The sequence below is a fragment of the Taurulus bubalis genome, assembly GCF_910589615.1.
Source record: "Taurulus bubalis genome assembly, chromosome: 16".
Taxonomy (NCBI): domain Eukaryota; kingdom Metazoa; phylum Chordata; class Actinopteri; order Perciformes; family Cottidae; genus Taurulus; species Taurulus bubalis.
Genome location: NC_136604.1, coordinates 4,855,125 through 4,882,220, shown reverse-complemented (window position 1 = coordinate 4,882,220; position 27,096 = coordinate 4,855,125). Strand labels below are relative to the sequence as shown.

General features: G+C 43.1%; 1 protein-coding gene across 1 annotated transcript in view; it reads right to left on the bottom strand.

The window, feature by feature from the left end:
• Positions 1–2,294: 2,294 nt before the first annotated feature.
• pleca (plectin a) overlaps positions 2,295–27,096 on the bottom strand; it is a gene marked incomplete at its 5' end in the record, with an annotated part of 99,810 nt that continues 75,008 nt past the window's right edge. The window contains 26 exons of the mRNA XM_079231571.1: positions 2,295–10,222; positions 10,792–14,139; positions 15,948–16,046; positions 16,759–16,863; positions 16,943–17,026; positions 17,270–17,626; positions 17,738–17,876; positions 17,968–18,146; positions 18,373–18,530; positions 19,041–19,061; positions 19,249–19,432; positions 20,303–20,429; positions 20,526–20,680; positions 20,929–21,081; positions 21,231–21,356; positions 22,000–22,095; positions 22,292–22,396; positions 22,489–22,650; positions 22,872–22,949; positions 23,286–23,628; positions 24,360–24,514; positions 24,605–24,698; positions 25,316–25,443; positions 25,726–25,821; positions 25,937–26,056; positions 26,977–27,083. Of these exons, the coding sequence (XP_079087697.1) occupies positions 4,022–10,222; positions 10,792–14,139; positions 15,948–16,046; positions 16,759–16,863; positions 16,943–17,026; positions 17,270–17,626; positions 17,738–17,876; positions 17,968–18,146; positions 18,373–18,530; positions 19,041–19,061; positions 19,249–19,432; positions 20,303–20,429; positions 20,526–20,680; positions 20,929–21,081; positions 21,231–21,356; positions 22,000–22,095; positions 22,292–22,396; positions 22,489–22,650; positions 22,872–22,949; positions 23,286–23,628; positions 24,360–24,514; positions 24,605–24,698; positions 25,316–25,443; positions 25,726–25,821; positions 25,937–26,056; positions 26,977–27,083 (12,920 nt within the window). The 3' untranslated portion in view covers positions 2,295–4,021. The remainder of the gene's footprint in view (positions 10,223–10,791; positions 14,140–15,947; positions 16,047–16,758; positions 16,864–16,942; positions 17,027–17,269; positions 17,627–17,737; positions 17,877–17,967; positions 18,147–18,372; positions 18,531–19,040; positions 19,062–19,248; positions 19,433–20,302; positions 20,430–20,525; positions 20,681–20,928; positions 21,082–21,230; positions 21,357–21,999; positions 22,096–22,291; positions 22,397–22,488; positions 22,651–22,871; positions 22,950–23,285; positions 23,629–24,359; positions 24,515–24,604; positions 24,699–25,315; positions 25,444–25,725; positions 25,822–25,936; positions 26,057–26,976; positions 27,084–27,096) is intronic.

Below are 27,096 nucleotides of genomic sequence, written 5' to 3'. Positions count from 1 at the left end.
TTTTATATATATATTTATGTACAAAATATATATACATATATTCCATTTTCCAGAGGTCAACCTTTCTGCGAAAAAGAGGAAATATGTGTCTGTCATCACATCAAATGACAGAACTAAAGTCTGCGCTTCCCAGATCTTTCTGCCATTGAGAACGAATTCAAGCTGTTCTCGACTCTTGATGATGCAGAAGAAGTGAAGAGAGTCTGAACTAGAACTGATGGAGATGCAGTGATGAATCTCTGAAGAACCAGCTTCACTTTCTCTCCCTACCGACATCTACTGGAACTTGGAAAAGGCCAAATTTCCTCTGATGTGATTTTTATATATATATATATATATATATATATATATATATATATATATATATATATATATATATAATTGACCTCATTTGATTCATTTGGCCATATACCTTACCTGAGTAGCCCAGACTTTCATATATTTTTCTGTTTGTGGCCCTCGGTGAAAAAAGCTTTGACACCCCTGATATATATGTATATATATAATATATATGTGTGTATATATACATATATATGTGTGTATATGTATGTATGTATATATATATATATATATATATATATATATATGTATATGTATATATAATCTTCCTCTAAATTAAAGCTGCGAGCAGCTGTGACTGGGCCCTCGCTTCAAGCACGTCGGGGTAAGCCAAAGGGTCGCCGGCTCGTCCGTCCGAGAACGTTCACCTGCCAGGCGGATGTTCGAGGCCGGGAGAGTCGGCGACCCGCCGGCGTCCCCGACGTGCTTGAAGCGAGGGCCCAGTCACAGCTGCTCGCAGCTTTAATTTAAATTGAACTTTCTTTATTTAATTTGACAGTCAGTTATTGACTATTGCCTGTTGGCTACTTCAATATATACATAACATATTGGATAATATTGTGATGTTCTGGACCTTTGCCTGAAGAAATTCTCTCTAAATGGTCACGTGACGCGTGTTTCTGATGACTGCAACCACTGATCACATCTGCTGTCAGCTGTCAGTCGGCTTTAACAGCTGGAGAGTTTAGATTACTGTACTTCTGATAGAGACACCGTTATCATTCTGACGTCATTATTAAATAATCAAGAATGTGATTGTTGTTTCTCTTGAACACTGGATTAATTTATTAGGTTCAATGTTTCAGGTTAAATCATATCATGAAATGATACGTGTAAAAAAGTGTTTCCTCTCTTCAGCTCTTACTGAATTAATAATTGTATTAATAATAAAAGTTATTGAGGGATGTACCGATCACGAAAAGACATTTATTTTTTTTATACATGAAGAAAGTTGTTTGTGGTCCTTATGTTGTTCAGACCTACAATGAACATATTTAAACCAGATGAATCAGAAAGCAAATCCAGTATAAAACTTGAGTTTAATCTGTGATCCGTCTTCTTTGGTAGAAACTCCAGTGATGTTGAGTCAGGTCAGGTCAGTCTGATCAGCTGAAGCGGCCAATCAAATAACCGAGGAACAATCAGGGGGCGTGTCGGCCGCTAATCACTTCCTGGAAGGCTGCTCTCGCGCATCCTCGCTTATGGCTCCTTTGTGACGGCTCAGAACAACTTCCGGTTCAAGCGAGGATCGAGGATAAGGAATGATGATCTCGTGCGTTTTTCTTGACTATTTTAGACATACTATAAGTTTGATTTTTTTTCTTCTGTACTATTACTTGGTTTTCAAACTGTTTTTACATACTGACTTTTTTCAACTTACTAAATATACTATCAATTTATTTTCTTGACACATTAACTACCATGACTTTTTGACAAAACGTTCGACATACTATGATTTATTTTAGATTTATTTATATTTATTACATACTATACTAGGAATGCTTATAGACATACTATTCTATGACTTTTTTGTTTTACTTTTCAACATAATATATATTACTCTTTTCGATGTGCTTACTAGTAGTGCTTTATAAGTCGTTTAATGTTATACTATGCCAGAAATAGAAACAGGTTTAAATATGAAGTGTCACTATAATAATTCCATAACAATATATACATTAGATTTTGCATTGATAATCAAACAATGGTGTGCTTCTCTGCCTTAATGAATCATGGTTTTGCTTTTGCCTCCAGTGAGCAGGAACTGATGTGTAAAACAATCCTATTACCTTTAACATCACTAAAGTGGAGCGCTTCATGTTGGCTTTTAGTGTGCTGCCATCTACACATTAAACAAATATTATATATATATATATATATATATATATATATATATATATATCAGAAAAAGCCAACATGATCTGTCAAAATGTAACAATGACTAAACCAGAGAAAACCTTCATTTTCATGTTTATTTACATAGCGTACGGTGTTACAATAAAATTCCATGTCACCATTTTATTATAAATACACCCTTTTCGAAAAGGTTTGACAACCCTCATTAAAATACATCCTTCAAACCTTTTGAAACATAATAGTAAAACAAATGCTTTAATGGATTCCACTATTTTGTGTTTGCACCTTTTTAAATGTTAGTAAATCATGCAAAGCAGAAATAAAGAGTAAGAAAATAAAATAATATAGATGCTTTACAAAGGAGAATTAAAATAAGTGGAAAATACAAATTCTGGGTCTGGTGGCAAAGCTTAAAGATCTTTCTCAATCGTCAATGTACAGTACATATATTACATTACTATCTGTGTACGGTGGGGGGATTTAATTGTAAAATTGTAGCTATTAAACACTTAAACATTACATTGTAGCCCTGTGTGAATATTACATTTCTCACACTGACATGAACAGTTATTCTAAAGTTAGACTGACATACTGTAGTTGGACTGTAAAAAAGGCTTTCCTGATAGCACAGCAATTATACCAGCACGAGTAGCGTTGCTCTTTCAGTCATGCATCAGCCAGTTAGCAGAGTAACCACTGCACCGTGTTAATACTCAACATCCCATTGAAGGGGTTCAGAGTATTTTGCAGGCATTTACAAAGCATGGTATAGGCCTTTTAAATAAGTTCAATATTAGAATGAAATGCCATATGAGCAATTGTGTTTTTGTAACTGTTAGATTAAAATCATGGACAGAGTCTGAGTTAATGCCATGGGTGACTGGAGGACATCGGAGCAAAGAGCTGGAGATGAACTGTGGGGACAATATCTGAAACAGAATAATTCAACATTGAACAACATCATTAGACTTTAGAACCTAAATTACTAAAAACGTTACGAGAAATTGCACTAAATTGAGGCATAGTTGAATATCAGTCTTCTGTAAACGTACCTTTTTAAAGTGTCCAGAAAGGCGGGGCCTTGTATAATGTCTTGGTCAGATGGTGTTAATAGGCTACATAATCATTGCATTTATGGGAGCTTGCTCTTTGAGGTTCATCACGAGGTTAGCATGTTGCTGTAACTCCAGGTTATACGACAGACAACTGGGAATGGAGTAGATAATGGAGAGTATATGCGGCAGTGGAGCCCAGGAGAGAAAAGATCTTGAAGCTTGGCATTCTTAAAGCAGACACTCGTAGTGTGTATTCATCTTTGCGAGAGACTCCTTATTCTGCTCTGCAGAGTGGCATTTATCTTTCTTTTGCTAACTTTTTTTCTCCCCAAATATTCAGAAATTTACACATGTACAGAAATGTTTGTTTGGTTCAATCAGGTAATGAGCAGTTCTAGTGTAACACGCACAATATTGTAAATATAATCCAGTTTCTGGAACAGTAAGTCCTTAAACTTAAAAAAATCCAAACAAAAAAAGAGAACATATACACTTGAAACTTTTGTGATAGATATTAGAAATAATAAACAGCTCCTGCGTATGCTGCTTACAGAACGGCAAGTCTGATACAATAGCAAAGACATAACTAAAAGTAAATGTGACACATAAAATAAACATAATTATTAAACTTGTATTAAAGTCCGGTAATAATCACATGCAGAGCAGAATAAAAGTAGTCCATGTTCCACTGAGAATTAGGCATCTGGTGAGCACTGTGGCATTCTAGTGTGTCCTTCCCTTAGAAAATCATTGCTTTACTGTCAAACTCATTAGTATCGGCGGCCATAGCTTGGTGAACTATAGGAAGAGGAAGTGGAAGAGAAGGTTGTTGTGAAACCTGATCCCGTGGCATCAAAGCTGCCTCTTCTGGAGCCCGACCTCGAGCCGGACCGTGACCCAGAAGCGGAGCCTGACCCGCTGACGCTGTAGGGGCTGTACAGGCCTTTGCTTGATTGGGATGATGCTTCAAGTAGTCGCAGACCAGAGCCCTCCTCTATCATGCTCCTTTCCATAGCATCCTTGTAAGAGATCTTCAGCTTGGTTTTAGGGCACGTGAGGTATTTTGAGTAAGCACTAACATCTCGTAACTTCTGAGCAGTGCGTGCATCTAAGGTGCCTTTCTTTAAGGCCTCGTCTATTGGGACTCTGCTGGTAGCATCTGGTTCAATTAATCCACCGGTGAGATACTGGACCTCAAGGAATCGCTGGCCAGCCTCATAGTATAGCCAGCCTTTCTTTAGAGCTTGGGCTGCTGACATTTTGGTTTTGGTTCTGGGATCCTCAAATCCATTGCACGCCTTCTGGGCGAGACTGATGCGGTCGACCATGATTTTATCCACAAGCCCCTTGTTCATTGCATCCGCAACAGCAAATTTCTCCCCCGTATTTGGGTCGATAATACCTCCTGTGCAGGCCTGAGCTTCCAGCAACCTTTGACCTGTTATATTGTCCACAAGGTTTCTGTGTATGGCCTCTGTGATGGACACCTTCTCCAGTGTTTCTGTGTCTAAGATTCCAGCCACAGGGCCAGTTTCCTCAGTCGGGTCGTTCCATATGGTTGCTGGTGCGTTGATGGAAGGTATTGGAGTCATGGGGTAAGAGGAAGAGGAGCCAAAGGAGGACGACCGTGATCGTACACCGCTCGTGTTTCCAGATAGCATGTCTGCAAACTCTGTGATGGACAGAGTTCCTGCACGGTACTGATCCAGAGCCGACTTGTCGATCAGGCCTCTTGAGATTGCATCATCAATGTCATACTGCCGACCAGACCTTCTGTCAATGATCATAGACTTCACAACTCCATCAGATGAGGTGATGGTAATCTCCTCCCACTCACACTCCTGCTCTGCCAGCTCAAGATAGGTCTGGTGGTCAATGAGCCCTTTCTGGTACGCCTCGTACACGGACATCTCTTTGCCCGTCTCTGGATCGACGATGACGACCCTACGTTTGCGAACAGAGGACTTGGACGATGTCTTCCTCTCGCGCTTCTTCTCTTTCAGCAGCAGGAGGGCGAGGCCTGTTTCTGGGTCTATCATACAGCGCTCCATCAGTTGCAAGTAGGTGAGATTTTCCTCAGTGTTGGGGTCAAAGAAGCCCTTTGTGTCATCGGATGGGTCAGTGAGGATTTCATTCATTTCCTCATCAAAGAGGCCACGTTCATAGGCGGTTTCAACGGGCAAGCGATGGCTCTGCTCTGGATCAATGATTCCACCAGTAGCGATTTGAGCCTCTAGCAGGCGAATGCCGTGATCTTTCAGAATTAGGCCCTTTTTCATAGCCTGGAATAGTGAGATGATCTTGCCAGAATAAGGATCCTTGTAGCCTGTGACTGCTCGTTCAGCCGAGTGGAGTTTATCTTTAAACTCTGGGCCAACAACACCCATCTTAACAGCATCAGGGACATTTAGTTTCAGGTTCTTAATAGGATCAATTACATATCCTGTGGCGGCTTGAGCCTCGAGGAGCTCAAAGGCAGTCCCTGGTCTGATCATGTTCTTCTTCATTGCTTGGTAAATAGACAGGCGTTCTTTGCTAGATTCTACAAACACACCAGCAATACAGCTGGTACCCTCCAGGTATTTCTTCAACTCTCTGCTGACCTCCTCCACTGTAATGGTACCGTCTGTGAGTTCATTGTATGTCTTTTGGTTGATGATCTGTGAACGAAGCAGCTCGTCCACAGTGATTTGCTTTCTGATACCCTTGAAGAGAAGTCTTCTGTCTGCTAGTGAAAGCAGCCGCAAACCACTTGCTTTATCAACTCTGCATCTTTTCAGTAGCTGGGCGTAGGATTGTTTTTCCTCGGTCGTTGGATCAGTGTAGCCTTGCACATCCTCAGTAGGTTCAGATATTCTGTCGAGCGTCTCCTTGTTGATGTATCCACGCTGCATGGCAGCATCTGTGGGGAGGCGGAAGTAGTATTCAGGATCAATTAATCCACCAGTGGCATTCTGGGCCTCCAGAAGCCTCAAGGCATAATCCTCAGGAACAAGGTCTTTTTTCATTGCCTGGAAGAGAGAAATCACTTTCCCGCTGTACGGGTCCTTGTAACCTGTAACTGCCCTTTCAGCAGAGAGAAGTTTGTCATGAAGTTCAGGGCCCACAAGCCCCTTGCGTACAGCTTCATCTACTGTTAGAAGTTCATCTTTTACTGGATCGATCATGAATCCTGTCGCTGCTTGTGCCTCGAGGAGATTCAAAGCAACTTCAGGTTTAATCTTTCCGCTCTTCATTGCCTGGTAAATGCTGATCTTTGGAGGATTTTCTGACATGATTCCAGCAATGCAGCCTGAACCAAAGAGGTACTGTTTGACTGATGGCATTTCCATTACCTCCCGAATAGTCATCTTTTCTTGTTTCAAAAGGTTGTATGTCTGCAAGTCAATAATTCGAGCACTATATAACTCTTCAATAGTAATTCTTCTTCTGATTACATCACATGACATGCTCTGCTCCAACTTTAGAGTCTCTCTTTGTTCAATGAGTTCAATGATGATGATTAGCATTCTGTCCTTTGAGATTTGTCCCAAGCGATACTGCTCCATGATGCGCAGTCTCTCCTCCACAGGAAGCATATTTGAGTTCATGACTTCCCAAATGGTCGTAGTCTTTCCTGCAAAACTCTTATGAGGGATCTCAATTTGAGTGTCAGCTAGATCGGCTTGGGCTTGCTCTTCTGTGTACTGATACGATTTCTCAACAGGAGTAGGAGCTTCAATCTTTGACAGAGGCAGGTAGCACAGACCAGAATTGGCATCTCTTACACATTTCTCCACCAACTGCTTGTAAGTAACACTTTCATTGGTGTTGGGATTGGTGAAGCCTTTAACATCGCCTGAGGGTTCATTGAAGGACTCGGACATTTGTTTACTGCAAAAGCCACGCTGAATGGCCACATCATTGGGAACACGATGGCTGCTGGCTGGATCAATGATCCCTCCGGTAGTAAACTGAGCCTCCAGGAGAGGAATAGCATGCTCCCTTAGAACAAGTTCCTTCTTCATGGCTTGGAATAGAGAAATTGTATTGCCTGTATACGGATCTTTGTATCCAGTCACTGCTTTTTCAGCTGAGAGAAGTTTCTCATGAAGCTCTGGGCCAACAACTCCATCCTTCACAGCATCATCCACAGAGTATTTCAGATTTCTGACCGGATCAGTTATGAAACCAGTTCCAGCTTGGGCCTCAAGTAGCGTAAGCCCAGTGTTTTGCTGCAAAACGTTCTTCTTCATGGCTTGATATATGCTTAACTTCTCATTTGCATCTCCCATAGTGATACCATCAATGCGGTCTGTGCCCTGCAAGTACTTCCGTACTTTCTCAGTTTCACTCACCTCTTTAGGTGTCTTTTTACCCTGTTGGATTTGGTCAAATGTAGCCTTATCAATGATGTTGGAATCAAGCAAGGAGCTGGCAGTGACTGGTGCTCTAAGGCCTTCAAAACAGGCCTCTTCCTTTGTTTTGTCTTCTTCTTTTTCGTCAACCATTGTTATCACAATATTGATCAACTTCTCAATTGTCACCTGCCCCATTCTATACCGGCGAATCAGCTCTATTCTTTGCACCTCAGTGATGTATTCAGAGTGTATGATCTCCCAAATAGTGATTTTTCTGCCTTTGAAAGGGCCATAGTCCAGCTCCATGGTTGAATGGTTCAAAGCCTCTTTTGTCTTCGCCTCTGTAACCTGTTTGTCTTCTTTGGGCTTTTTTGCAGCCTTCTTTGAAAGAGGAAGCAATAGGAGTCCAGTTTCTTTGTCTGGGACACATTTCTCAATGAGCTGAGCATAGGTCGAATGCTCTTGTGAGTTAGGATCATAAAACACCTTTGTGTCGTCAGTGTTTTTGTTCAAGGTTTTGCCGATTTCCTCATCAAAATATCCACGCTTACAGGCTACCTCATGTGGGATGCGATAGCTGTTAACCGGGTCAATAATTCCACCTGTTGAGAGTTGTGCCTCCAGCAGACGGATGCCATGGTCTTTCTTTATGAGGCCTTTGTTCATAGCTTCAAACAGAGACACCTTCTTTCCTGTATATGGATCTTTGTAGCCGCTGACGGCTCTCTCTGCTGACAGGAGTCGTTCATGGAGTTCTGGGCCCACAAGACCCGACTTAACAGCTTCGTCAACAGAGACCTTCTCATTTTTGACAGGATCAATTACAAACCCAGTCGCTGCTTGAGCTTCAAGAAGGTTTGACACAGTTTCTGGTGACAGTAAGTCCTTCTTCATAGCTTGATAGAAAGGCATTTTCTCCTTGGTTGGCTCATTCAGTAGTCCAGCGATGCTCGGTGTTCCTAGGAGCGCCGTCTTCACAGGCTCCATCTCAGAGATCTCTTTCACCGTTATCTGGCCATTACTCAGTTTGTTGAACAAGTCTTTGTTTATAATCTTAGACTCCAACAGTTCACTGGCAGAGACTGGAGCCCTCAAACCATTAAACACGTTTCCTTTATCCTTCTCCTTGTCTTCCACAACAGTGATGACAATTTTGAAGATTTTCTCTACCGTGATCTTGCCTGTCCTGTACTGGCGAATCAATTCTCTTCTTTGCTCTTCTGTAAAATATTCTGAATTGATGACTTCCCAAATGGTGACGGTTTTGCCTCTGAACCTTCCAAAAGGCACAACAACGTTTGACGTACTGAACACGTCTTTGGTCTCCAGATCTGTGTATGTCCTCTCACTCTGAGCAGCTTTCTCGGTTACTGGTAATATCAGCAGTCCTGTCTCTGTATCCTTGGAGCATTTCTCCAGCAACTGTTTGTAAGTGAGTTGCTCCTGAGTGCTGGGGTCAATGAATAACTTGCAATCCTCACTGGGATCAGTGAGTTTCTTGTTCATGTCTGCATCAAACTGACCTTGCTTGTAGGCAGTCTGAAGTGGCACTCTATGGCTATTGATAGGGTCAACGATGCCGCCAGTTGCAAGCTGTACATCTAGGAATTTGGTGGCCTGCTCCTTTTCAATAAGTCCCTTCTTCATGGCCTCAAAGAGAGAGATTTTAGCTCCGGTATAGGGATCTTTGAAGCCAGTGGACGCTCGCTCTGCAGATAGCATCCGGTCATGAAGCTCAGGGCCGATTAGCTCATTTTTAACAGCCTCATCTACAGTGAGGAGTTTATTTTTCACTGGATCTACGATGTAACCCGAAGCTGCTTGAGCTTCCAGGAGCATTGTGGCAGTGGCGGGAGTGATCTTGTTCTCAGTCATAGCCTGATAGATGCTCATTTTCGTTTTGGATGGAGTCAAGACCCCTCCGACGCAGCTCTGACCCTTCAGACATGACTTCACTTTATCGGTCTTCCCGAGGTCTTGCACCGAGACCTTGCCCTTTTTCAATTTGTCGAATTCCTTTTTGGTCAGGACACCAATTTCATGAAGCCTTTCAGCAGGAACTTTCTCTCTCATTCCATCAAACGCAAACGGTGATTCTGCATCTTTCTTCGCTCCGTCCACGTCAACAGACCCATTGAAAACGGTCTGTGTTTTTCTCACCGTTGTCATGGTAACTAACTGCTCCTCAGGAACCTCATCCGTCTGGACTTTAATGTCCTTCATTTTGGAGGCGCCCTGTTTGGAGGCGACCTCCAGACTCTGAAGTTTCTCCCGGAGCTTTTTGTTTTCGTCTCCCAGGAGCTTTTCTTGTTCAAGCCTTTTCTTTTCGAGCACTTCCATTTCTTTCTGCTTGTTTTTCATCTCGTCTTCAGCCGCCTTTTGCTTCTTTACAGCATCCTCCAAAATGGCCTTCAGTTTCTTCTTCTCCTCTTCCATTAGCTTCTGCTGCCGTTCTTGTTCATCTTTGAGAGCTTTAGCCTTGTTGACCTCATCCTCAAACTGTTTCTCAAGCTTCTTTTTCTCATCTTCAACAGCCTTTTCTCTTTTCAACAACAGTTGCTTCTCTGTGAGGAAAGACTGCTGAAGAACGACCTTCTGTTGCTCAATTTGTTCTTGTTGGGCATTTGCCATCTATTTGGGAAAAAGTAGAACACAATTAGTCAAATGCCATTGCATGCAACTTATTATTAAGACTAATAGTTAAACAATATTGGAAATATGCTTTCTTGCTGAGAGTTGGATGAGAAGACTATTCTCTGTACACTGTATGAAGCTTAGTAAACAGACTGAATATGAAACATTTCGCTCTGTACCAGCAGCTCTAAAGCTAAAGCTCACTAATTAACATACGTGCAAAGACCAAAGTGAACTTGACGCCCAGGCTAGCAGTTTCAAGTCTTTATGCTGGGCTAACGTCTCCTCTTCAGCTTTAGCATAGCCATATCAGTCTTTTTAAAAATCTTTTTTTTTTTTTTTTAAGTATTCCAGTCAGTATTAGTGACCATTTGAACTCTGCAGTATTGTGTTTGGAATGGCATTCATATAAATTGCTGATTGTTACTTTAAGTCTCTGCAATTTGCATGAAATGCTACATGTGATTCCACAAATACTGTAGTTAGTTAGCGTGTTTAACAGGACTATGTTAATTGGAAAGGTTGTGTAAATTGAACTGACAGTGTTAATAATTCGTGTCAAATACCTCTTTAGATTTTTTCTGAAGTTCCTCCGCCTCCTTTTTCAGTTTTTCCTTCTCATTTTCAAGGTCAGCGATGGCCTCCTTTAAGTCCCCTGCCTCTCTGGTGCTCTGCAGCCTCTGTGTCTCCAGCTTCTGCACAACAGTTTCTGTAGTTTGTTTTTCTGTCTCCTGGAGACGCACTTTTGCTTCATCGGCTTGCTTTTTGAATTTCTTAGCCTCCTTTTCAGCTTTTGACTGAGCATCACTGAGCTCTTTCACCCTCAATTTCAGTTTCTCTGCTTCAGCTGAAACTTCAAGCTGCCTCTTCCGCTCAGCCTCTAATGATTTTTGGAAGTCCTCTGTCTCCTTATCAAGGCGCTGCTGGATCTGCTGTTTGTCCTCTTGTAGTTTCTTAGCTTTTTCCTGTGCCTGGTTCTTCTGTTTCTGGAGCTCCTCTGCCTCGGCTTTAAGTTTGGTAGCCTCTTGGATGGCCTGCATCTTCTCCTTCAGCATTTTCTCTGCAAGTGCCCTCTGTTCAGCCAAGTCGGACTCAGCGGTCTGTCTCTGTCTGGCTGCTTCCTCAGCTTCCACAGTCAGCCTGGCAGCGTCCTCCGCCAGGCTCTTCATTTTCCCTGCTTCCTCCGCCAGTAGTGTCTGTGTATTATCTTTGTCTTTCTGCATGAGGCGCCGGTTTTCTCCCTCAATCTTAAGTTTAAGTTTCAGGAGCTCGTCCATCTGGATCTTGACTTTGGACAGTTCATCCTCCACCTGTGCCTTTTGCTTGACGGCGTCATTTACTTCACCTTTAACTCGCTGAAGCTCCTCATCCAACACAGATTTCTGCTTATCAGTCTCGTCCAGCCGCAGTTTGACCGTTGTAAGTTCCTTCTCAACCTGGGACTTCTGCTTGAGAGCTTGTTCTGCTTGTTTTTTGTGCTTGGCCATCTCTTCATCCGCCTGCTTCTTCTGCTTTAGTGCTGCCGCCTCAGCTGCCGCTCGCTTGGAGGCCTCCTCCTCTGCTTCTTTCCGCAGTCTCTCCGCGTCTTTTTGAGCTTTGGCTTGTTTGGCGGCTTCATCCTCTGCAGATTTCTTCTGCTTCTCAGCCTCTGTGGCTTTTTGTCGGAGCAGGGCAGCCTCTTTCTCCGCTTTCCCTTTGGCCTTCTCAGCCGCTTGTGCAAGCTTTTTAGCATTTTCAAACTCCTCTTTCAGCTTTGCCTGAGCGAGGCCGTCCTCTTTATTCTTGCTGAGAACATCTTGGGCTTTCTGCTCTGCCGAACTGCATTTCTGCGCTGCCTCTTTGGCCAGAATGACCTGCTTCTCTGCCTCTTTCTCAGCCTTGTCTTTCTGTTTATTTGTTTCAGCAGCTTTCTTTTTGAGACGTTCAACTTCCTCCTGAGCGGCTTTGCATTGTCGAGCTGCCTCTTCTTCTGCTGCAGTGATCCTCTTCACCTTCTCCTCCGATTCCTTCCTTTTCTTCTCTTCCTCAGCAACAAGCTGTTTTAGTTTCTCAGCCTCTGCCTCAGCTTTGAGTTTGCTCTTCTGAGTTTCATCTGCAATACCCTTCAACTTCTTTAATTCCACCTCTAAATCCGACTTGCCTTTTGAAGCTTTCTCAAAATTGATTTTAATGATGTAAATTTCCTCTTCAACCACCTTCTTCTGTCTCAGAGTTTCTTCCACGATGGTTTTTTGTCTCTCCAACTCAGAATCAGACGAGCTCTTCAGGTGTGTGATTTTCTCTTGTATGTCTTGTTTATGCTGAGCAGCTTGATCCTCCAGCAGCTTTCTCTGATAAGCTTCGTCCTCAGCTTTTCTTTTCAGTCTTTCGTTTTCGGCTTCTTTGGCTTTCAGTGCGATCTCGGCTTCGGTCTTCAGACGAGTTGCCTCGTTGATGGCAGCTAGTTTTTCTTTCAGTATTTTCTCTGCCTCAGCTCTCTGCCGAGCCGCCTCATCCTCCGCGGTCTGCCTCTGCTTCTTTGCCTCTTCGGCAACTGATCTCAGTCGAGTTGCTTCATCTGCGAGTTGTTTCATTTTCAACACTTCAGTCTCAAGAAGCTGCTTGCCCTTTTCTGTGTTTGACATCGTCTGCTTCTCAGCTTGAATCTTCATCTGCAGAAGAGCATCCATTTCACTTCTGACTTTGGCCAACTCGGTTTCCAGTTGCTTCCTCTGGTTTTCAGCAGCATTTACCTCGTTTTTCAGACGCTGGAGCTCATTATCCAACAGGCCTCTCTGTTGTTCAGCGTGGTCAAAGTCGGCCTTTAGTCGTATGCATTCCTGTTCTGCAGACAGCTTTTGCTGGGCTACTTGTTCTGCAAATTTCCTCTGATTCTCCAGCTCTTTCTCTGCATTCTCCTTCTGTTTAAGAGCAGCATCTTCAGCTTTAGCCCTTTTCTTGGCATCCCGCTCAGCCTCTACTTTCTGCCTCTCCGCATCCTCTTGAGCCTGACTCTTCTTTTGAGCTTCCTCTTCAGCTTGCAGCCTTAAGCGGAGAGCCTCATTGGCTTTTTGTCTCCATGTTTCAAGCTCTTTCTCTGCTTGCTCCCTGGCTTTGTTCGCTGCCTCTTGTTGCTTCCTGAGTTTTTCGGCTTCCTCCTGCAACTGAAGAACAGTGCCCTGCTCTTTCTTAAGCGATAACTCCAGCTTTGTGGTCTTATCGCTGAAGGTCATGGAATGGGTTTGCAGCTGTGTGGCAGCACTCTTTTGTGCCACCTCCTCTACGACCTTGATCTGCCTCAGCTTCTCCTCCTCAGCCTGTTTCATGCGCCTCTCTGCCTCCTCTGCTTGCATTTTGAATTTCTGCAGGTCATCCATTGCTTTCTGCTTTTGCTTGGCAGCCTCTTTTTCTGCCTCGGATTTCCGTTTCAGCTCATCTTCTGCATTCTTCTTCTTCTGAGTCTCTTCAGTCACTTGCTTGCGAAGCCTCTCTGCGTCTTCTTGAGCAGCTTTTCGGAGCTTCTCAGCTTCAGCAGCCCTGTCTCTGAGCTGCTGCAACTCGGCCTCAGCGGTGCCTTTCTGTTTTATCGTTGTCTGTAACTGGAGTCTAATTATGTGGATCTCCTCCTCGATTTTGGTATGACTGACTAGCGCCTCCTCCAGCTGCTGACTCTTGGACTTGATCTCTTGCTCAGACAGACTCTTCAGATGATGCAGCTCATGCTGTATGTTTTGCTTCTGTTTCTCAGCATCCACCGCGACGTCTTGCCTCTTGCTGGCTTCTTCCTTCATCTTCAGCTTCAGCTGCTGGGCCTCTTGTTCGGCTTTGGCTACTGATTTAGCATGAGCCTCTGCCAACTGTTTCTGTTTATCTAACTCAGCTTGTATCTCTGCCATCTTTTTCCTCTCCTCTTCTTTCAGTTTCTCTGAAGCTTTCTGTATTAGTAGAAGCAAAGAGGGATCAAAGGTAATTGAGAAAATGTTAGCGGTGTTGGACGACAAAATAGAACATGTAGGTACATGAAAATGTAAATACATGAGAATATGTTACAGTTAATTGTCCACAACAGAGAACGTTCATTTAACGAGAGAAAATACAGTATAGGGAAATGCTTGTCAAGTTAATTAAACGTGTGGCTCACAGAATGACGCTTTACTTCACAACATCACAGCACGTCACTACACTTTGCTCTCATGCTGTTGAGGTATTTTAATTGATCTTTGTGTTATTCAGTCACCATTCGATATTTAGGGTTTGACTCCATCTTTACATTCATAAATAGCAGCTTCCGTAAAATGTGTAGACTCATTGAGATGAAATAGGAAAGGAACGATAGATAATTAGCAGCATGCAAAAAGTAGAAAACAAAAGATACGCTCACTATGAAGAAGAGCAGAATGATGCAGCAAACACAGCATGATTTGATGTAAACTTGGATTAAACTGGAAGTGACAAGACATAAATCCAAGATCAAGGCACAGTGAACTGACGACAAACATCAAGAGACGACTTCTACTCTTTAGTAACATGGGCAACAGAAACAGGTGATTGACACTCTAAAAAGGAAGGTCCAACACTTAAGAAACCGGTCATATTGATCTCTGATTGAGCTCTGGTTTAGAACAGTTATTTATGCTATATTTGCATCAGACTCCTATATTTATTTGCCAGTAAAAATGGAGGGAAAAAACAGTTTCACAGCTGAAACAAAGACAGAACTACTACTACTAATCAGAGGCAAATCATTTGAGGATTTGTTGACTTTCTTTGTTATATATTATTGCAAATCAAATATCTTAGTTTTTTTTTATACTTTTAGTCAATCAAAAGGCATTTCAAGATCTTACTTTCGACTCAAAGCTGCAAAGTTGTGATGGAAACTTTTTCACTATTATTAAATCTAAAATAACTCGTTGCAGCCCTAAACAGTATTGATACAAATACCAATAAGTCCTTTAAAAAGGGAAAGTGCTTTTGTGACAGTTATTATATTAAAAAAGTAGTAGTGAATTTCATTAAAAGTTGACATTTACACAGAAACCGGATGCCAATTGTTTTTAAATTGAGAATTAACTCAATAACGAAAGGTCTCCAACAAATCCTGAACCTTCCCTTGACCACAGACACGGGTCTGACACAGAGACGAAAGACATGAACTGTGAGGTTTTTAGTTTTCTTTTAAATACCTGGTGCTTTGGGGTTAATTCATCTCTTAAGGGTGTGATTAATATTCATCATGACAAAAGACTGGCGAGCAGGTCAAAAGGATCAAACACAATAGAAAGTTAGAAAAGGAGGGGGAGGTAAAAGGTAAAGTAGATTAAAAAATGAGATATCTGAGAAGGCAGGCAGCCAAATTGAAGTCTTCAAATCACAAGTGTAGGTGATTTCAAGAGGAAATAAAGAAGCAAATCCTAAATCAAGCAGTTGCAAAACGTAAGTGAGGTCAGGGCAGATGGCTGCAGCCAAATCTAGAGTCATATGTACCGACTATGTGACATGACTCAATACACAGAGTAGGGGAATGAGAGACAGATACTGTAGTGGGGATGTGATGCGCTGACACCAGGATGAAACCTTTTGCTTCACCACTGAACACTGTCTACACGGCGTAGTCACACGTTTTGAGTGCCAACACTTTCGGTATTAATGACAAATGATTTCCCATACATCAAATCGGTTAACAGGAAACGGGTGGCATTGTTTGCGTTAGTGCACGTCTCCAGAGTCTGAGTGTATTTACCTCGTCCTCCTCCAGGCGGCGGCGCGTCTCCGTCATGAACTTAATGTACTGGCTGGTGAGAGTCATCAGCTCACTGTAGCGGGTTCTCAGAGTAACGTACTGAAAGAAATGCAGTGTATTTACTTATTCATTTCTTGCATTCTTTCTACTATAACTTCAGTTCCCAGGATTATGTGTGTAAGAGTTAAACGGGGTTGTTTGAGTTTCTTCATGTACGGCTGTGGAAGCAACAACAAAACGTTTTTGGACAAAAAAGTCTACACAATATATCTAGAATATTTTGACCACTTTACCGAAGACTTTATCTCTGCTCTCTTCAAAGCCACTAGACTTCATTAAATCTTTAAATTGTATTATAATTGTCTGGGTGCAGTGTCTTACTCAGTCAGACAGTAGGCCTCGTGATTTAAGGACAAGTCGTTCTACCCACTGAGCCGCAGCCGCCCAAAAACAATCATTTCACCGAGTAAAACATGTGAGTTCTTGGTCTACCTCTGCCTCGATTGGTTAGTTAGTTTGTGTTATTGTGTGACTTTCTGGTGAATCCGAACCAAACTATTAAAAATACCAAACTATCGGATAGAGGCAGCGCTAGACCCGCAAATATTCTGCTGTGTTTGTCACAGGAGTCTCGTGGCTTTGAAGAGATGGATAGAACAGCTTCAGTCTGACGGCAAGGTAACACGGTGAACATTTTCTAAATAGTTTACACTTAAAACTGATATTGTTTTTTGTTTTTAGATGTCTAAAATACATTTGGCGGGTTTAATAAACATTTTTATGGCAGAAAGGTGATGTGTGATAAACATACCTCTTGAATGATATCATCAGATGCACACTCCATTTTGGGTTTCTTTAAAGGAGATGCAGTGGGATCCTGGAGGGCTTTGTAAGTCAAAATCTGGAGCTCGTAATCCTAAAAAAAGAAGAAAATAATCTTAAACCAAGCCATAAAAAAGATCGCTTGTTGTCAAGCTTGAAGTAGCTGTACATACCTTGACTGAATCAATGTAAGCCTTTGCATTTTTCTGGCAATTTTCAATCTTGTCTTTGTTCTTCTCAATCTCTTCCAGGAGTTTCTGCAAGTATGAATTAAAACATAAAAAACAAACAATGTTTCCCTATTCCGAATCTCTTTTTTACATTTTCATTGCATATTTCACAATTGTTGGTCAAGGGAAATCCACATCTACTACTCTTAATATGATCACTAAGAGCCAGTAAAGTGCACTACTCTGGTGGTCAACTACATCTGACCACCAGAGGGCGTAATGACCGTACTTCCCTTTACCTCACACAACTCATTCCTTCTTTTCCAATACCTTCTCCTCTGCCAGTTGCTCCTTGAGAGCCTTGCTGCCACTGATGGGCACAGCGTGAATTTTCTCCTGCCTCTGCCGCGCTTCTCCCAGCCAATGGATGAGCCACTCGTAGCTTCCATTGTAGGAGTTCATATGGCGCCCGAGGAGGTCGAGCTCCCGCTTCCTCAGGTCCACCTGAGCAAACACGGCCTGCCAGCGGTCCAGCAGGCCGTTGACCAGCTGGCGGTAATGCTCCAGCTCGGCGTCGCGCTCGCCGTGGATCCTCGTCATCTTGTCGTTGACTAGCGTTGCCTTCTTCAGCTCGTCCTGCAGGCGGTCGAATACCACCTGGTCGGCCTCTGCTTCAGCAAGCATCGCCTGTCAGATGGAAAAAAAACTGATTAATCACCTTTAACGTGGAAGCAATGCAGTCCAGTTTGAGTTCAATCATGGTATAAAACAAAATATGTTCAGAAAAAGAGGAAACACCTTCAGCTGGCTGCGCTGCTCCTCCAGCTCCTTCTCTCCGGCCGGCACTTTGCTCACATCGCACAGACGAGTCTCATAATTCTTCAGTGTGTCTTCTGCGTCTTTAGTGTTTCTGATCACAACATCAATGGTCTTCAGCCTGAAATCAAAGAGGTTTCCACTTAAAAAAAAAAGAAGCACAAATACCAGCTAGAAATTCTTCGCGAGGCGCTCAGTCACAAAAGCCTCACTTGTCCAGGTAGACGGAGGAGAGGCCGTAGACGTGGTCCATCTTCCTCAGCGTGACGTCCAGTTCGGAGCGCAGCATCGGGCCGGAGCTGGTCTGCTGAGGAGACACCAGCACCTCCTCTGTCTTCTCACTGATGGAGTTCAAGTCTTTCTTTAAGCCCTCCAACTCAGACTGGACTTTCTGTCAAAGAAAAAAGGGAGGTGGTCTGGAGAACTAATATTATAGCCAATAGTATGAATATGTTACCATTCAATCGGCAGTAAAATCAAATGGGATATGCAACAGAATACCTGATGAGTATTTAAACAAAAGGTTTATGAAGCACTCTAGAAATACTGTTCAGTTTTGGTAATTCTCTTTCCTTTCTGATTTTGTGTATTTTGTTTTGTACTAGTGTCATTGGTACCATTTGCTCTGCCGTCTTCAGGGCGCAGGCTTTGAGCGGCTCTCTGTCCACCGGCTGGCGGAGACGAGTCATTGTCCGAGTCTCACAACCCTCCAGCCTCAGACGAAGGTCTTGGATCTTTGTCAGGTACGTCTTACACACAGACTCGTCTTGCTCTCCTGGTTGGATTGGAAAACAAGCATTGATTACGATTGATTAACACAAACTCTCGATAAGTGCGATTGTCTGTAATACGTTACAAAAAAAACGTAAACTACAGAGGCTTTAGTACAATGATTTGATTTGAGGAAGTATTAATGTCACATTGTGCACAGCATATTTACTTATTCATGCTTGATTTGTTCCATGTTGATTATTCGTCACAGTGGTTAATTTATCAGTTAATTAATTTAATCATTCAGTGCTAAAGATTGAAAATCAGCTGCTGTTAAACCCATGCAGAGACAAGAATGCAACACTGAGTGAAGTTAGGAGGGATATCAGAATCAGTGAGGAACATGAAGCGGATTGAGTTATGGATGGAATGAAACATGACAACACAACAGCACTCGATACACACACACACACACACACACACACACACACACACACACACACACACACACGTTCCTGTTCAGCCAATCAAAAGCTCCTACTTCACATCTAGCACTGTAACTGAAGCACCTTACCTGCTCTGGGTGGCACATAGCCTGAAATGTGAATCCAACAGTCAACTCACACTCAAATGACCATGACTGAACGTCAACACAAATGTCTGAGAAATGATTCGATGTCCCACAAAAAACAAAACAAAAATGTGTCTCATAATTAATGTCGGAGCACGTCTGGGTAAAAAAAGAACCCGCAGTGGTTCATGAAATACTAAACAGCACACACCTTGCTCTGCAGAGCTGACCATTGTGTTGTAGTGCTGGTTGGCTCGGTTGTAGTTGGACTCGACCTGCATGCGATCCTCCGCCCCGAACATCTGGGAGTCCTGACTGTCTCTCAGGAAGTCCTGGTAGTGCAGCTCCAGGTTCCTCAGTGCGAGACGGTACTCCTCCACCCTCAGGGTCTTAAACTGCAAGGTGCAGATGAAAGATGGATATTAAATGCTGTTTGTTTATTGAAATGAATGATTGACAGTATAATAACAAATAGAATGTAAACCAAGAACAGATTTATGTTTGCATGGTAAACATGAAACAAGGTGTAAATAATACTTCACTTCATTGTTTTCACCTTCAAATGAGGTGAAACAATAACCCTGACCCCATCATCTGAATTTAAGTTTAAGTTTACTGGTAATCCATTTTCTAAGTCTTGTATAAACTGTATTCTCTGCTGTGTTTAAGACTTGAAGGAACATTGTGTAGGATTAAGTGGTCGTCCGTTGTTTTTATGTGGAAAAAAAAAGTTTGGGCATTCGTGTTTTCTTCCAGAGAGTTTAATTTCTCCATGCACTCTCAACAAGTTGTGTACTTTAAACCTCACCTGGAAGAAAACACACATGCTTTCAGTACTATTTAAAACATTTGTTCGTGTTGTACTTTTGGCCTCTTGTGGCCAAAATGATCTCACCAACAACAACAATTCACCAAACTTTTTTTCACCTGTTCTTAACTCATAAACACAGGAGAGAAATAATTAAGATCAGAGACGGATTTTCACAGTAACTGAGCGTAAACTTATGTTTCCACATACTGGTTAATTGCAGCAGATATTAATGCAGTAACTAAAAACGACCAGGTATACTGGCACAAATAATATCATTAACGTTAAAATACTCTTCTGCAATTCCCCAGGTTTAATGACAATGTAGATTTTGATGCTGAATATTTAAAGTTTAAATACATTCCCCTCCTGTCCTTGTTATATGGATTCTATAACAACCTAAAGGCCCCATTGGTGCATTAGCTCTTCTCTCATACAGTATGCCCAGTGTTATTACCATGGTGACGTTCCAGGTCTTGATGATGGTGATGTCTCTCATCAGGTACTGCCAGGACTGCATGCTCTTCATGTCCACAAACATCGTCTGCCACATCGTCTGCAGCCTCTGGAGGTTTCCGTCCAGTCTGAGGAAGGTTAATGGAGATTAGCACTTAACGCCACACACTGTGTGCCCGTGAATTCAGATTTGAAGTCATTTAAGACAGCGGCTCTCATCTCACCCGGCAACACTGTTCACAGCGTCCTTATTGGTGGGTGGAACCAGGAAGCAGATGGACGGTACAGTCGCCTCGCTGCCTTGATCGTTCAGCACCCTCCACTTGAAAGGCTGCGAATTGTTCAACAGAGCGCACTCGTCTCCTCTGTGGACTGTGATCTGGAAGAAGGTCAGTGAAGATGCTCATGTCTCGCTGACTTGATATTCCTGTAAATGTTCTGGTGTTTACCAAGAGAGTGACTTCACTTCATAAAAATTAACTGAAAGTTGGACGCAGCTTTTGAACGGCAGATCCATTAAGAATTTAGCAACTATAAGAATATTGAACAATATTAAAACATTTGATCAATTCTGGGGATATCCAAAAATATTGAACTGAATTAGTTAGAATAACTTAAGACGCCTACCTCCATCTGCTTGAAGTCGCAGACGGCCTGGACGGGCTGTTTGCCCTTTATCGCCGTAGCCGGGTTACGTGGTTTTAGCTGGATGACGGTCTTGGCCCTTCGCTTCAGGCCTTCCAGGTGAGTCTTGAATTCAGTCAGTTGCTCTTTTTCATCCTGTGAAGAAATAATTAATTGATGTGTTATGGTGATCCATGCACAATTACTCTGGTTAAGCAGTCTCTTCTCGCTACAGAGCTGAAGTGTGATAACGTAACAGTGACTTGATGTGTTCGGTACATAAGCATAATGGTGAAAAAACCCACAGCTGCGTCTTGCAGTAGATCTTCCAGCCGGGTGACTGTGATGGAGCGGTCGCAGGTGTACTTCCTCTTCATTGCGTCCTGCATCTTTTTGATCTTGTCCTCTGCCTCCTTCACGTCAGAGAAAAACTAGACGAGGAAGAAAGTGGAAGACGTTAGCAGCAGCTTTGAACACTCCCCTAAATACACAGGCAGCAACAGCAGGTCAAACAGAAGGGCAACATGTGTACTGATGGGACAGGTGAGCAATGAGGATTTCTAAATGAGCTTTGATTAAGTTAACTATTTCTAGATGAACAACAAAAGGGACAGTTGAGTTGACACAACAATTAATATGCCATTTATCAATCTAGATGTTAGTGTGAGTTGCAGAGTGTTGGTGTTAACAGCCGATGTCGTCTCTTCAGTATAATGGGACTAGATGGCACTCAAAACAAACGCATTTAAAAAACTCAACAGCTATGTCTTTTTCCAGAAATTATAACCCGGTTACTCAAACTCATCCAAAGACCTTGTTGTGATATTTTGTTTATACAGAAATACACACTCCAACATACCTGATACTGCTAGCTCACCTAGCACCACTGAGCTAGCTAACGTTACAGCTCAACCAAGCCCCGCGAAAAAAACATTGTTGAGTTTTGTATGTTCTGGCGCTTTGAGCGAAGGCAGACATCTCCACCACTCACACCAAAACTGTCTAGATTGATAAACAGCGCTACAGGTAAGAGGAAGAAGTAGTTTTGATGTTGGAGTGAACTGTCCAACATACCTGGTAGTAGGCGGTGTTTTCTTTCAGGTGGGTTTCGACGCAGCAGCACAGCTGGAGGAGCCAACTCCACTGAGTCTGCAGAGCTGCAGTGAAGGCCTGAGCAGGAGGGTAGTGGGGGAGAACAGGTGTTTTGATGAGGAGGGTAAACACTCTGATTTAAAACTAATACAGTCAAAGGCTTTAATTAAAATGTCTACAATTTGATACGGTGTTTAGTCTTGATTTTTTTTTTTTTATTTTGTTTAGATTTTTTTGATTTTGTTTAGTACGATGATTAGTCTAATCATCGTACCTCAACAGTCTTCCTGGCAGGGTGTCCGTCCCTCAGCAGCTTGTCTCCTGTGGCCTGGACAACGTTCATCTTCTTCTCCCTGAGCTCCAGGTCTCTCATCAATCCCTGCTCAGAACCGGCAATGATCAGAATCCCGCCACACTCATCCTCAGTAGAAAGCACTGCTGGTGAACATCATTGGATCATTGTCATCCTACCGAGTAGTTGTCTTTCTTGGCTGTCATGTTGGTGTTTCGTTCACTCCAGTCGTAGTTGACCTCCTCCTCCTCTTTGTCGTTCAGCCACATCAGCTCTTTGGTGGCTGCAATGACGAAGGCGTGCAGCTGGTCCAGGTAGTGCAGACGGGCCTTAGAGGCGTTCTGCGAAGGAGACGACAAACCATTATATTGACTTTTGAGGGACTCATTCAGAAGAAACTGGACGGGAACAGAGCGCTAAAAAGTGACATTGTGCTGTCATGCTTCATGATGTTTTGACTATGCTTAGCTTAGCATTGTAACAGCTCCGTCTCTACAAGGAGCTTTAAGTTGAACACATTTCTTGACCCAGGATCTCTTGTTGTGTATTTGTCGTAGCGTACCTGGAGCTTGCTGTACTGCAGCTCCAGCTTTACCAGATACTCGCGATAGGCAGCTTTACTGGCAGGTGAGATCTGACTCTGGAGGAGGAAGAGGCAAAAAGAAACATACAAACATAGGTCAGTCAAGATATAATGGTAGTACGTTAGAAAAAAACACTTTTGTCTGTTCTGAAGAGATCACTTTATTTCATTGTCCTTAAAATATCCATAACGTTGTTTACCATCATGCATGCTACTAGCTTCATAAATCATATAAAATATTTCGTTTCACTTTACTCGTTTATCTGAGATGTTAATTCAGCGGTCTTGAACCAGGCTACTTTGCTACAGCCTATAACACAATTTTCCTTCTCAGATAAAATATCGTTCTGCTTCATCACAAATATGTCTTCACGTTTCACCAGCTGTCCGTACCTCATCCGCCTTCGCCCTCTCGATCTTGGAGCGGAACTCCTCCACAGACTGGTGCAGGCCGCGGTGGCTGCCCAGCTGGGACTCGACGGTGGGCAGGTCGGAGCCCCACTCCCCGTCATCCACCCGCTGTTGGTTCTCCTCCACCCAGCCCAGCAGATCTCGGGTGTAGCGCATGGTAACCTCATCCAGCTCCGGCCGCAGCCTCATGGGGGCCTGCTGCAGGGTGGTGACCTGGGCGGTGTGGATCTGAGTCATGGGGATCTGGGTGGTGGTCACACCGGACTTGAGGCGCAAGTTGTACTCACTGCGGAGGTTCACCAGCCTCTCATGGAGACGATACACTCTGGAGCCAGAATAAGAATACAGAATGTCAATTAATGCATTGATTAGTCAATCAACAGAAAAAAAAAATCTACAGTATTTTTTAATCGGTTCATTGTGTAAGTCATCAAGAAAAAAATACCAAATATTTACTGAATCCAGCTTCTCAATTTTGGGGGAGATATTTGTTAATTATCTTATCTTCTACTACTGGTTCTGCAAATGTAACTACAGTGATAGTTGATCAAATAAACAATTAATAGAGAGCTGGAGGGATGATGGATTTTTGTAGGCCACCCCCGGAATTTATCATCACACTGGTTCCCTCGACAAAAAGGAGATTTTTCCATTGGCGTTTGGATTATTGCAGAAAATAAACTTATGATACGAACATGTTTTGTTCAGGTGAGCGAGAGTAAACACAACGAGGCCGTGAAGACGGACTAGTCGGCATGATGGTCTAATTACGACACCTGTTAGCAACCGGATTTTAAAAAAAGTTAAAATCTCTTAGACCTTATTTCAGGCATCTAATCCAAAAGCTCATTCAAAAACAATCATTGACTTCGAGACGAGGGAACTGGAAGTGCAAACAACCCAACTCAATTCCGGATAGGACTAATTCCTGCAGTACTCGGTTGAGTAATTAAAAAAAGGGATTGGCAGATCAAATAATAACTAGAATACTCATTAGTTGCAGGCCTCATGTCATAGGTTGGTCATCTTAAATTTCGCAAAGTTTGATTTTTGCACCTGCGATACATCTGCTCGGCCTGAAGGTGGCGTCCATCTTTAAGCAGCTGAACATCATTGAAGAGGAAGCGGATCATTCCTTCTGCTTTGTCCAGATCTGCATCCATCTCTGCCGTGTGCTGAGCAGGTCTCCCTGAGCTCAGCATCCTCACGTCCTGCAGCGCGCAGACAAGCACAGTTACCGCGCTGCACGTGGCTCTAATGACGCCCGATAGCACTAAAGTCACTCAATGTTCGTGTCTCACCGTCTGCAGCAGAGTCTCCACCTGGTTGAGCTGCTCCTCACACACCCCCGACTCCATCTGGACCTTACTGACGACCCTCTGGAGTCGCTCCAGCCTGCAGAGGGAGAGGGGGAGGTCAAAGGTCAAGAAGCAATTTAATAAGGTCGACTAACTGACAGTCAAACTAGCCTCCACGGTACTTTCTAGCTTTCTAGGTAAAAACTACCTGTTGACAAATTAAGGTTAGACTACTGAAAGAAAAAGAAGCACTCACTCCGTCTTCCGGCGGAATAAATACTTTAAGTCGTATCCCTGATGCATGAAAGCCATTGTAGAGCCCTGAGTGTCCACTAAAGTAGAGGTGATCTACTCCACAGCACTTTCTCCAGCCGTGGCAGAACCAAAGGCAACGCCCTGATAACCTTGTGATTAATGACAAGTTTATGACTATCAGATGACCATAATATTTTTGCAGATGGTTGCCGTGGCGAAGGCATGCTTGTCATGTGTTTGCCCTAATACAACTTTTACTTCCCATCCCACAAAGCCAATCCAGTTTCATTTTATTGCCAAAGTGGACTGTATCATTAGGAAATGAGTCATCGTCATAGTCACACAGTAACCAGTAGGTGAATCATTTCTGATCTTCATTTCTTAATATTTTGTGTATATTTTCATGTGTTTGCTTTGGCAACAGAGCATGTGATGAGGTTCAGATCGTGGTCTACTCGCCTCTCAAATTCGGTCCTGAGGAGCCGTTCTCTCTCCAGTATGGCGACGTGCAGACGACCCCATTCCTTCTCCACATCAAAGGGATGGTAACCCGGCGGCACTTTGACGACACCTGCCTGAACGGCACCCTGCAAAAGAAGAAGTAGGTTAGGGCTGCAACTGACCATTATTTCTTTAATGGCATTTAAATGTCAGAAAAGAAATCCCAAAAGCCAAGTTAACATATTCAAATGTGTTGTTCTGCCCAACCGTTGGCAAAAAAAAGTGTCGCATTTTAGGAGCAGTTACTCGATGCTTGAACAATGACTGCAACCATGAATCAATTATCAAATCAGTTGCCGATTAATTTCAGCTCTAAAACAGATCAAGTAAACTGAAGCTACTTCATTTGCGTTGCTGAGGAAACTCACCTCAAAAGACTTGAAGATGTGTTTGGAGCGGTTCTTGTCTGCCTCTTTAGCAGGAAGCTCGGTTTCCTTAAACTTCAGAAACTGACGCCAAAGAACCTGCAGACCACAAGAAGGGCATAATAAATGTATCGTCGGCTTCATCATCATTGGTTATTCTGCTGATATGTTAGTCAAAACACTTCCTTTGAGACTTCAGGCCCAGACCACTCACCTCGATCTCCTCGTAGCTGGTGGGGAACTTCCTCTCCTCAAAGACGAGGATGTGGTGTCTGATCCACTGCAGCAGCATGGTGACCAGCTCGTAATACTCCTGCCAACGAAGCTCCAGCTCCTGAAGCACGGATACAGAAAGAGGTTCAAGTTAACCAAAGACCTCCTAGTCATTGTTCATGTTTTAGGCCTTTTCTGCTTTGATTTGAAATGAGTAGAAAAGGGGGTGAGACGGGCCGGTGTAACATGCAACAACGGTCCCACGGCCAGATTTGAACCCAGGACGTTGCATTATATGAGCTGTATCCACTCGTCTGCCAAGGCGCTTCTTTACACAGATTATTTAAAGTTGCTGATGTTGTGACACTGCTTCACCAGACTCATCCTTTCTTGGAAAAGGTATTATGAATCAAAAGCTTTAAATTTGATATTTTCCTGGATATTAATGTCATTCTGTTAACACAGTGAAAAACAACTCATGAATCGATGATTTTGGTGGAATGCGCAGAACGCAAATATTTGTGACGGCTTTGGTGTGAACGTGAAAAATCACCAGCTAATATTCACTTTTTATTTGTTTTCATCCCCGGTGGGAAAAGGCCTTTGCTCCTAATTGCTTCGATGATCTCTCGTTCTTATTATCATTATCTCTGCCAGGAGATTATGTATTCAGTCATGTGTGCACCTGACTATAAGCGAGCGTGTCTCCTCATGTCGGTAGGAGGAGAGCTAGTTAGCCGTTAGCAGCTGGTGGGCAGCAGCGTCTGGAAGTGTGTTTGACTAAGCGAGCTAACGGAACTAGAATAAGGCAGAAGAAGCGTGAAACAGTCGACATGAAGGTGTACACGGTGAACTGCAGTTTAACTGCATGGAGCGGGTGCAGTGATTGTGATCTGCTCTGAATAAGAGCGTCTGCTACGCTACATAAATCATTACGGTGATAATTTAGGCCACGTGTATAATACTACTTCTAGTCTCTGCTGCTAAAACATCTTCATAGAGATCTGTTGAGGATCTGATGAGGAGGAAGAGGGAACTCACATTGGCTTTGACCCCGCTCTGAACGTCGGGAACCCTGGGCATGGCGTCGTACAGCGAGGAGACGTATGTGATGATGGATTTCTCATCTGGATGGGGCACATCCACATCTGTAGATGGGAG